The sequence below is a fragment of the Zeus faber genome (assembly GCF_960531495.2).
Source record: "Zeus faber genome assembly, chromosome: 4".
In the NCBI taxonomy this organism is placed as follows: Eukaryota; Metazoa; Chordata; class Actinopteri; order Zeiformes; family Zeidae; genus Zeus; species Zeus faber.
Window position 1 is genome coordinate 14,579,182 of NC_137191.1, and position 12,599 is coordinate 14,591,780.

Genomic DNA, 12,599 nt, shown 5'->3' on the forward strand with positions numbered 1-12,599 from the left:
ACAGCTTAGGTGGACTTGCTTCCTCTTACCTTCAAAAACCCAGCGAGGGCTTTTTTTCCCTGTCATTCTTCTTAACATAAGTCGGCACCAATAAATTCATTAAAGATACCTTCTCCACTCTCTTTCTCTTTTCCTAATCTCCTTAACCCCCTCTCCCTCCCTGCACTCCTCATGCTTGCACATCCGTCTCCAGTGGTGTGACTTATTCGTGCATCCTCTCCTCTAATCAGGATTCTTTAGGGATCACTCACCCACCTTATTCCTTCGCCAAGCAAATATTACATTCCCTTCTTTCCCCCCTTACTTTCTCCGACCACAGAAATCAATGTGTCTACAGCAGGACAGATAACCTTGTGTTTGAAGTGCTAAGAGGTGGGAGGGAGGCGCGAGGGGGTGGAAGGGGTGGGAGACAGACAGAAGAGTGATATTGAAACCATTTGAAGGAAATTCAGATTAATTCTCCTGCTTGCTTCCTTCGGCTTCCGTTTGTTTTCTCTTTTTTTTTTCTTCCTTCTATCATCGGACCATTTAAAGTGTGAAAGGGAGAAAAGAGTCCGCGTGTCACCTTGTATCCCTGGATCAGTCCATTTTGTGTCTCCGGCGGGGGAGTGTCCCAGGTCAGCTCCAGGATGGTAGGTGCCACGGCCGACGCCTTGATCGACTGGGGAGCCACTGATGGAGCTGAAGTGGGTGAGGGGGTGGGGTGAGTTCAGACAGTTAGAATGAACGTAACCTGCTGGTGGAGACAAAAGTGAAAAACTGTGTGCATTACTTTGCTCACAATTACCCATTGTAGCTCTGAGACACACACACACACACACACACACACACACACACACACGCACACACACACGCACACACGCACGCCCACACGCACACACACACACCAGTGTGGCCTAAAGCTAGAAAAAAGACCATAACATCCTGTTTCATCATCCTCCTCCAGCTTTTCTTCCAACTCCCCCTCATTCTGCTAACCTCTCACTTTGCTGAATGGGTTTGCCCTACGGAAATTGCGAGCACACACATACACGCACCTACGCACCCATGCACCCTTGTGCGCGCGCGCACACACACACACACACACACACACACTTTTTCAGTGGGAGTGCGACATTGGTCTAATAGGGGAGGAGAGCGGCAGCAGGAGATAGTCCTGTCACTGTGGCAGAGATGACAGGACGATGTAGGCATTAGAGTCAAAAGCATCTTTGTGTGTGTGGGATAGTATTTATGTGTGCACGTGTGTGTATGAGTATAAGTCTGTGTGTGTCTGTGCATGTGTGTGAGGGACGTATTTGCAGTCCCGTCTATCTAATGGATTCGGGGCCTGACTTGCCGGTGAAAGTTAAACAAGGTTGGGCCGTCACTGCAAAATGGATGACCTCGCAAAGCTCTTGATGACATTCGGCTGCACACACGCACACATGCACGCACGCACAACGCACACACGCACGCACAACGCACACACGCACGCAAACACACACACACACACACACACACACACACACACACACACACACACACACACACACACACACACACACACACACACACACACACCCTATTAGCGAATGCCACTCAGCCTTTCAAAAGCAATGCCACTCCTGGAGACAAGCAGAGAAAGACAAGGGGCATGCAGGGGCTGAGCACAGAAGAATGCCAGAGTGATAGAAAGACAGAGTGACAGAGAGGCAGAAAGAGCAGGCGAAATAGAGATAAAGAGAATGATCTACAGGCGTAAAGAGGGAACAGATGAAATGGGGGGTGGGAATAACTTTTTTTGAAGGTGACCAATGATTCAGAAGATTCAGCTTCAAATTAGGTATTTACCCCAAAGAGCCCATTCCAAACAAAATATTTGACGGTTTATATAGAGAGAGCGTGATTGACTTAGTCATGGTTCATGCACTGATGGCGCAAGTGAATGATGCGCTGTTCAGATATTCACAGGCTCCACCCACCTGCCTCTCCGACAGACACCTCCACCGGGGCAGAGGGGGGGCTTTCTCCGATAATATTGTAGCTGGTCATGACTATCTGGTAGCCTCTGAACTTCTTCAGCTCTGTGGAAAAAAAGTTAATCATCAGGCTTTAATCACGAATGACACGTGCAGCACATGTTTATACATCGTCATATGATTCAACTGTTTGTTGCCGCCGGTAGTGTCATTAGATGCTGTTAGATTGGTGTTGGACCTCCGAGAAGGCGATCACGCTTGAGGCATATCAAACAGGAGGGACATAACGATCCTTGAGCATTCAGATACGTCCCTATCGTTTCCCTCGGCTCGGCTTGCTTGTTCCGTGTAAGAGCACTTACGTGTCAACTCAAACTCTGTCAGCGAAGCGCTGCTGACTGTCTTGAAGGTGCTCTTGGCTGAAGGAGAGTGACAGAGAGATGGGGGAAGAATCGATCAATAAATCAATCATCTTGAACAATAAAAAAAACTTCTGTTAGAATACAGTTGAAGAGGTGCAGCAAACTAGAACATTAGAACATGTTGTAGCTGTAAACTGAAATCTATGACTGTTCTTTCGCATCAATCCTGGACATAATATTAAGGCTTCTTTAAAAATGCTATAGAACAGACATTACAGATAGCAAGTGTGCTCAGCGGCGCCACCTGCTGGTTGCGATAAGCACTAAGTGTCCCGGGGGGGTGCTGATGTAGATGAGTACATTTAGGGGCGAATTCAGAATGGATTGCGGCCGCTCATTACACCATCAATTCCGCATCAATTGCAGCCACTATCTGAACGTCCGGTTCACAAAAGATATTACGCTCATGATATGACTGCGCAAACACACGCTTAAAGTTTTACAGCTAAGAGGAAATTAGCCCTTGTTTTGCATCAGATTCCAAATATCCCTGTGACAAAGTATAAATGGTGGCTTTGTGCCAAAAACACAGTAGCCAGGACAATGGCGGAGAGAAGGAAAAATCAATGGGCATCAATGGCTCTGCGGACACGGAACGGGACGAAAAACAAACAGTTTTTATTTGTTTTGTTTGGAAGACGGGGAATGGGAAACGCCGAAATTGCGTAATGGAGAGGGAGCAACGGAGTGCGTTCCGATTACTCCTTCTCTACATTGGGGTGCAATGCGCCCCCCCCCCCATGGTGCATTTCGTGCCCCCCCCCACCCGCTCCCTCTGCAATGCCCCCCCTCACAACAGGCCTGCAGGATCTGAAGCGCAGGACAAAAGAAAGAAAATAATCGCACAATGCCTCACAAGCTTCTCAAAACGGGACACTCCATATTTGCGCTTCGGTTACCACAAACTCTCTGAAGACGCTAATAATTTCCCTCAAACTGCCCGTGGCTATTAGAGCTGGTGTTTCTGAATTGGACTGGGTTTTCTGCAGTGAGGTTCATTTGCATAGAAAGGGGACAATTTTGCCCCAAATGTAGGCACATTACCTAATTTAAATGTGTAAATAGCAACGGATCATTGAGACGCCTGTTAGGGGTGCATTTCACCGTTTTGCGGGTGCTTTAAATATTACACAGTTGCATTTTGTCTCTCGACACCCCGAAACAAAAAAAGGAAAAAAAAAACGGAGAGGGCAGTCCCCACCAACCGACCTGCATTGACTGCGTGGGACTGTAAAACCACGCCCCCTATTTCAGAATGAGACATGCCCCTCTTATTTTTCTAAAGTGTGCACTGAGTGGAGAGGCTCGAACCAGGGGTGAAATTGCTCTTCAAGCAAAATGATTTTGTTTAATGGCAAGATACTTAAACGGCTTTATCAATAGAACACAGACAGAGCACCGCCTGTTTAAGTATCAAGTATTATGTCAAGTATGTGAGATGGTCACGTGATGGTCCCGTGAGCGGACCCAATGTGGATCTTCATCGTGGCAACGTCACATCCATGCATTCTCAGTTGTTGAGCTGAAATTGCTATTACAGTTCACGTTTGTGTCTCAGATCCAAATTATCAATACTTTATTTATTATGGCTCTGTGACTTCCTGAAAACACATTCCAACAGACACAGGACAACTCACCTGTGATAATGGAACTTGTGGTGATGTTTTTGGTTGCCATGGTTTCTGCCGCAGTGGAAGGGGTTGTATTTACTGGGAGTTCCCTGTAGTAGAGTCTATAACCAACCAACACCCCGTTGACGCTCTCATCGCTGGGGCGCTGGAAACAGACCCACACACACACACACACACACACACACACACACACACACACACAGACACGTACTTAACTCAACAAAGAAGAACTTTACATTTTGGGATGGCTCCAGCTTCCCAGAATGCCATTCTGTGCATATCATCAGCCTCACTGTGTGTAGTCAGTGTGGACTGGCTGACTGACAGGGCACTGACAGGCTGGCACAGCAGCCTTGCATCAGTATAATCTACTATAAGGGACCAGTGAATTGGTCTGGCCCAAACCCACACAGACAAAGGCATGCTTGAATGGCTCTGGCACTCTTTGTAAAGCATGATGAAACTGTCGGTGACTTTGTTTTTAAAGCCCATGACTGCTTTGACATGAGGCCAGAAGAGATGAAACAAGACATTTCTCGACTGAATAGAATGAAAGAAGGAGAGATGAAAAGTAATATGCTATGTACATCTATGCTGTTTTTCTGTGAATGTCACTGTTGCAGTGTGGTACCTTGCTTTTTATATATTTTTTAGGTACTGTAGGTGTGGATGCAACACCGTTCTGCGATACCCCTGCTGCGTTTTCCCTCATTAGTTTGGGAGTTTTCTTCATGGTGGTTTTTCCCCCTTCCTTCCCCCTCATCTTTGACTTTTTGCTTTGATTAATAACAAATAATAATTCCACTCACTCATTAACACACAAACAGTACATTGCTGCAAACTGCAGGGAGCCAAATAATCTACTGATTAATTGCTCTTAATATCTTAGTGTTTGCATGCGTGCAACGTTTTTCTGTACAGTATGTGCACATTTGTGACTGTGCACTTGAGTAGGCGTTAGTGTTTGTGGATACCTTCCACTGCACCAGGACTGAGGTGGTGGTTGATGGTTTCACTGCCTGGATGACTGGAGGCTCATCAGGCACTGTAGATCAACCAGAGAGAAAGAAAGAGGGTGAAACCAAGTTTTACCTCATCTCTTTCTGGACCCAAACCCCCCCCACACACACACACACTTCTTAAAATAAAATAAGATAATCACTCTATTGTTATGTTATACAGGGGAAGATGTTTACAGAACAGTGCAAGTCAAGAAACAGAATAAAAATAGAAATAAAATAAACTGTATGTACGCATACAGGTATAAACATCATTTAACAGGAAGTAGTACTTGTACACTGACAATTCTGGTCTATGGAATAAACTCCCTCCAGCCCACAGTTAGAGCAACCCATTTCCAGAAATGAAAAGCAAAATATTACACCCCCAAGGATGAATCTTGAACACACGCTGGAGTAAAGGTCTGAAAAATTGTAACCCTTCCACACGTTGTCTAACTCCACATTTTTGAATCCCAGAAATGTGCTGTGACTACAGTATGTGAACCTCTGAACCGAACTTCTGGCAGGTACACTCAAGTAAAGTAAAAAAAGTATTTAGCAGCAGAGCATAGAAATAATATGCAGTGATAGTACGAGTAAATATGCGGGTCTATCATACATACAGTATATAAAGTCTAGTGAGACAGCAGTGTTAGTTAGTTTGACAGGACTTAATGTTTTCATTGCCTAGATAAATAAATAAATAAACAAACAAAGAAACAAACAAACAAACAAACAAAACAAAAAAAAAAAAAAATATATATATATATATGGTGTATATGTGTTTCTTATCTCATTTGAATTTGAAACTGACCTTATCTCTCATATTATCTTTTCAATTATAGTAGTGAAAATAATGCTTATAATGGCACTATAATACTATTATCATTAACACTTATAATAACAGTAATAATAAGGATAAGGATTCCAGCCCCTATTTACATTTTAATCCTTTTCCTTTTCTATCCACCCCAGATCCCCACCATCTCACCGTCCTGTAGAGTTGTGACGGCCTCCGTCTCTTTGCTGACGGTGCTCTCTCCTATGTCATTGGTGGTGGACATCCGTAGTTTATACGAAGTAAAAGGTTTCAGCCTATGGGAACGCAACACATACGTACACATGAGAACAACCGTTAACAACAACCGTTAACAAAAGAATGACTTGTACCTAGTAATCGGTTATTTGTCCAATAGCTGTTATTTGGTTGAAACAAAGAGTCAACTTAAGTCAGATTTATTTATGAAGCACATTTAAAAAATGCTAAATATCAACCAAAATGCTGCTCAGTGAAATAACATGAAGAAGAATAAGCGCACAAAGGAAGAATTATCACATGCAGCAGCTCATGGAGAAGAAAGCAATTGTGATGCCAGCAATGCTTAACAATTTGAGAAACATATTTTTAATGATAATTAAATGAATAATGATAATTAAAGGATTAAATTAAATTTAATGTTTGTAATAGTAACTGCTCTTATTCCACAGCAACTTATCTGCATTTCACCGTCACACAAGGTGAGGCTATTTCTTACCGCATAAGAACATTTTGTAAGCCTTATTTAAACAAAGCTGGTGCCACTAGAGCTTCTTATCTTATGATCTTATTACGTTATATCTTATATTATCTTAGTGCTGTCAAAAAACAACCACAGCAGACCGATGCAGGCTGATATGTGGCTTTAAATGTTCTTTCTCAGAACTCAGCTCTGCCCATACACAGGAATTTGTTCTGGTCAAGGAGCAAGACAGAAAAAGTGAAAAAACAGTTTACCAGCAGTTTATTTATTTACATCGTTGGGCAATTCGTTTGGAACTGGCAGGTAAAGTGCTGTCTCTTCCTGCTTTAGGTCATTTTATTTATTTGTGATAACGAGGGAGATTCCATAGCCCCATCCACTGCCAAAAAGCGAACATAACTGTATGGTCTTCCTCTTGACATTATTTACTGAGTGTCTGGTACAATACAGGAGACATGTTCAACAGAGCACAAGAGAAGAGTGCTTTCTTGTTTAATAATGAACCAGGGATACGGGACCAGAAAGGACCCGTTGGGATTCTGGGTAGGAAAAGGACATCAAAGGGACCGGGCTCAGAGTGAGCAGAGCACTATCAGCACAGGGACATGTGTGTGTGTGTGTGTGTGTGTGTGTGTGTGTGTGTGTGTGTGTGTGTGTGTGTGTGTGTGTGTGCGTGTGTGTGTGTGTGTGTGTGTGCGCGTACATGCATGGCAGCGTGAGTGTGTGTGCATGTGTATAAGCATGTGCCGGCCTGAGGACTAGGATGTTTTGGTATCAAACATCCCGGTGGAAAACAGCAATTAAGAGTAAATAACAATAACGGTTGCTTATGAGCAGGAATGAAAGCCATTTGCTTTATTTGGAGCGTTCAGAGTTAAAATTAGCCCAGGGCAGCATCAAATCAACAACCCCCTGATAATGCCAGATAGACTGTTCTTTACACACACACACACACACACACACACACACACACACACACACACCACACACACACACACACACACACACACACACACGAGAGAGAGAGAAAGAGAAAGAAATACAGATGAATAGATAAATAGCAGCAATAGAGAGATTGTCTCGCTATTACAGAAGCAGAAACTGAGTGATTGAAAGAGAGAGAGAGAGAGAGAGAGAGAACACGAGAGCTAGAGAGAAATAAGGGACGGGAAGCGAACGGTCGCCGCTGGGTCTTTGTGATCAGGTGGGATATCTCTGGTGAACCCCTCGCTTGTTTTTATTCCGTTAAAAAAAATAAAAATAAAAATAAAAATAATCTGTTCTTCAAATGATAAATAAATAAAAGCTGGCCTGCTGCACCCTGCATGCCTTCTCAGTTTCCTTTGAGTTTTCATCCTAACCTCCGCTACTCTCCCTCAGACACCGACAGACACCACCAAATCCCCTCTATTGAGCTCTGAGTTCCCCTACTTGGTCAATTTGAATCAGAATTAGATTAGGAGAGAACTTTTGATTTGGGGGGTTTCATCACTGCCTCATCAAAAGTGCAACACAGTTTGTTTGATGTTCCATTTGAATGAATGGGTAGAACAGACAGACGGAGATCCTTTCTGGCTCTCCTTACCTCGCTTAGCTCCATAAAGATACGGAGAGACAGCGGCCGGAGGCTTTCCTGGCATTCAGCACTGTGCTGCAGTCAAATCTAGCCCTGCCTTCTAATATCAAACTTCTTCTGTTTTACTGCTTCATCCAATGCCCCTCTGGCTATGTCAAGTTAAAATAAAGGCTTGTACAAACGCGCGTGTGTGTGTGTGTGTACATACTGTATGTGTGTTGATGCGCGCGTGTGTGTGTGTCCATGGAAACATGCTCACTCTTGTACCTGTCAACAGTCCAGGCGGTCAGGTTGTGCGGTATGTCGGCCGTGTGCGTGCTCCAGTCCCCGCCGGGCATCTCTTTGATCTGGACGGTGAAGAACCTCAGCGGGGCGGAGCCAGAGCTGCCACTCACCCAGTGGAGGCGGAGTCCACGAGCCTCCACCCCTTCCTGGGGTATCGAGAGCTTCCTGGGCGGCTGCGGGTGCTCTGGGGAGAGGTGGAGAGGGGTGGAAAATGGATGAAATGTTGAAAGCGAGCGGGACGGAGAGAGGTCAGAGGAGAGACAGCAGATTCACAATATATTGATATATCAGACTGCAAATGCATTTGACAGAATATAGTACGATAAGATGATAGTTATCTTAAGTACTCTACAAAAGGTGTGTGTGTGTGTGTGTGTGTGTGTGTGTGTGTGTGTGTGTGTGTGTGTGCTTGGGTCATGCACTATCTAGTCTTGCATGTATGCATGTTAATGCATCACTTGTGCAAATTAAATCAAGTAAAATGTCTAATGGAACAGAAAATTCAATATCTGAGCACGCAGCCTTGTTACGGGTGTGTGTGTGTGTGTGTGTGTGTGTGTGTGTGTGTGTGTGTGTGCGTGTGTGCGCGCACAAGGTTGAAAAACTGATTAGTCCAACGGCTCATATGGAAATTAGCAGTGTGTCCTCTGCGTACCTAGGTCAGCGAGGCTTCATTTACACTACCACTAAAATGTGCACAAATTCAGATTTGTTTTCCCCTCATCTGACACGGATAAAATATAATTACTCAGAGTGTAAACATACAGGCGTCCATGGCATGTCGTATCAAATACCCAATCTTCGACTTCCAATCTGAATTTCAATGCTTGGGCCAGATATATTCCCCCTGACTTGCCTACCTGCCAACTTCATAGTTGGTGCACCATGAGAAATGTCTACAGGTAAACACTGCCTGTGAAACAAAGTGCTCTGTCGACAAAAAACATGGGAAAGAAGCACGAGTCATCCGAGAGTCCCCGAAGAATTGTGAGTCATGGAAAGAGGGCTCAACACGGCCCCACCACTCCGACACCACTGACAGAAGAAACGGAGTGCTGCGGAATGCTGTGGCAAACAACAAAACCCCAGAATCCAAAAGCCCTACCCTGCTGCCTCTCCATCACAGCCTGTCAGATGCAAGCCCTGCCGCGGAACCCCGGGATTATTGATCAAAAAAGGGCATTTTCAGCTCCTCCATTTTATCATTGTCCTGTGTTTCGATGTCAACCTCACGTGTGAGCACCTGCGTGTTTGGAAACGAGAATAAATGGGCCGTCGCCTGAGACGTTTTCAGTTCCTTTCACTTTGAATCAAACGGATGTGGAGGGTGGGGAAAAGTGTCTGCGTCGGTCCAAATGTGTGGCTCTTAGAGCTTCAAGTTGGGTGAACTCTGACCAGAAAATTCATAGGACTGAAACACACTTGACTAATACAGGTGCTCGACATCAAGGTGACCACTTGGCCGAACGGAGGAAAAAAGTATGATAAAGAACAACTTTCTAGAAACATCGGATTTCTCATTGTTCTTTACCGTGCTATGTATAACTGTGCCAGAGCAGACAATACATACATCCAATTACTACACTGTTATTGAATCTCTCTGTATAGCTCGCTGGTCGGCATTTAGCCTCTCGTCTATTAGTTTTTGATCTCTAAAGCTAATGGCAACATCATTTCTCCAAATTTCCATCCAGACAATAAACTAATCTCTTAGCACATATTATTGGTCAAGCAAAATGATCAACAAAATCTCTACACGGTGCATGTCATCATTACGGTAGGGTTGCCACCTTCTACGGAGAAATAATCGCGCCGCTCCATTACGCATGGAGGGGGAGCTCCCTCTCCATGCGTTTACCCATCAATGATCTGGAATAGAAATAATGGCCAAAAGATGAGAATTAAAAAAAAAAAAAATTCTAATCAGGCATTGTAAATAAAGCCCAGTGTAAATACGCAGCGGGAATCAAAGTTATTAATGATCACAATAACATGCCGATCTAATGTTTGGAAGTTATTTTAGAGACGCCTCTGAAAACAGGCCTTGTGCAGCTTCATGACCGCACGTGGCTCTGCCACAACGAACAGACTCTGTGTCTCGAGAATTGGTTCCTGTGATCTGAACCCCATGCTCTCTCTGTAGGGTTGCCCCAGTGTGCTGTGATCAGCCAGTGCTATTGTCCAACTAAAAGATCAAGCTTTGAGGCCAATTGCAAGTGTCCTCTCTTTATTGGCTCAGCATAATTTGTCCATCGAATTCTTGCACCAACCATAAGTCCCTGGTTAGCGAATCCATTAAAACTAATTTTATAGTCAGTCTGTGCGTGTTTGTGTGCACGCACACGTGTGTGTGTGTGTGTGTGTGTGTGTGTGTGTGTGTGTGTGTGCGTGTGTAAAGTGTCTTGGCTATTCATTTAGAAGTACTTAAAGTCTGCTCAGTGCATCAACCATCTTTGAACAAAATGTGTTTGCGTGCTCGCACGTGACACACACACACACACACACACACACACACACACACACACACACACACACACACACACACACACACACACACACACACACACACACACAAATGGGTGGCGTAACTGTTTAATTTCAGGAGCAGTAGGTTATCGACTGAGCCCAGAAATAAAAGCATTATCGATTCACTCTGAAGTTTAATTAATCTGCACTTATGTACTCAAATATCCCACCCGCTGACTTTCCCAGTAAAACGCTAACACACGCACTCACACACACACACACACACACAGACACACACACACACACACACACACACACACACACACACACACACACACACACACACACACACACACACACACACACACACACACACACACACGCACAGCGTGATTCCTCCCGGTCACAATATATTTTACTCCATTATGTCTCCCTCCCTCTTTTGTTCTTTAACCCCCCCACCCATTCTGTTACACCTCCTTTCTCTTTTAATCCACCTATCTAAGTCCCTCTACCCCCACCCCCACCACCCCTCTCCCTCTCTCTTCACAAGGGAAGAGATCATGTTCTCATGGTAATCACATAATGAAGAAACGGTCAGGGTGAGTTCCACCCTCCTGGGGCTACGCAGCTGGGTCTCTCCTACTCATAGCGGCGGTACAGGGGGAGATTAGAGGAGGGGAGGACGGAGCAGCAGAGTGAGAGGAGGGAAAAGGGAGTAGAGGGAAGATGAACACGGTAGTTACTGAGGAGAGGGGAGGAGAGACCTCGAAGAGAGAAGTGACAGAAGAGATTGGAGCAATACCGTCGTGTTGCGGAGCAGCCCAGAAAACGGTGTCATCAATCACACACTGACCTGGATCGCAACTTTGGCTTTCTTCTTGGGTCGTAATTAATGGGATCAATTGAGATATTGATGCTCTCTTCTTCAGAAAATCATCCCAGATATATATTAAAAAAACAACCTTTCTATGCGTTTCTCAGGGAAACGACGTGACCATTTGGTTTCATTTCGCATCATAGACTAACAGGCATCCGGTGAGGAGGCATTTTCCCGAATTAAAGAATGCATCTGCGAGCACCAACATGTATTCTGTGCTTTTATTTATTTTTACTAAGTCAGCTATTTGCACAACTGAATTGAAGGTTGACTGAGGAGAAATAATTAAAGAAACAAATGCAAATACATGTGCAAGCATATATTAAGCTCCTAATTACATCTGAGGCTGAGTGCAGACAGCGAGTAAACTCTCCTTACAATAACAGTTCCTCATTACGCCTCCCCTCTTGCCTTCGGCTCTCTCATCATGTCAGCAGGCACAGAGTAATTAAAATGCGTCACCTAAGTTCCAAGCAGGTAAATGGGTGTTCAAAGCCATTGTTTACATTCATAAGCTGCCTCCCCTGTTTTTCCATTTCATGTTTATTTATTCAATGACTAGAGCTGCAAATGTCAGTTTGGTGTACTGTATCCTGTATACCAAGATACAGTAAACCAAACTATACTGCATCTTTGTTCATAAAATGGTAAAGTAAATGGTAAATTAATTGCATACATTTTTTTTTTTTTTTATCAACCAATGGTAACTTGGTGGGTTAGCATATGCGTTAAGAGAGTATTACCGTTTTCACAGCAAAATTAGCGGGAATACCCAGGTTTTTTAAACGCGGGTATACCCTCTAAAAATAGGAAATTGACACCTTTCCCATTGCAGGAGAGGACTATGAATTTCGTTT

At 44.2% G+C, this 12,599-nt stretch overlaps 1 protein-coding gene across 1 annotated transcript in view; it reads right to left on the minus strand.

Moving 5' to 3' along the window:
• LOC307228782 (protein sidekick-1-like) overlaps positions 1-12,599 on the minus strand; it is a gene marked incomplete at its 3' end in the record, with an annotated part of 283,713 nt that overhangs the window by 11,319 nt on the left and 259,795 nt on the right. Inside the window, exons 31-37 of the mRNA XM_079998576.1 lie at positions 8,379-8,580; positions 6,007-6,110; positions 4,989-5,059; positions 4,021-4,159; positions 2,324-2,380; positions 1,965-2,066; positions 566-681 (exon numbers count right to left, since the gene is read on the minus strand). Of these exons, the coding sequence (XP_079854702.1) occupies positions 566-681; positions 1,965-2,066; positions 2,324-2,380; positions 4,021-4,159; positions 4,989-5,059; positions 6,007-6,110; positions 8,379-8,580 (791 nt within the window). The remainder of the gene's footprint in view (positions 1-565; positions 682-1,964; positions 2,067-2,323; positions 2,381-4,020; positions 4,160-4,988; positions 5,060-6,006; positions 6,111-8,378; positions 8,581-12,599) is intronic.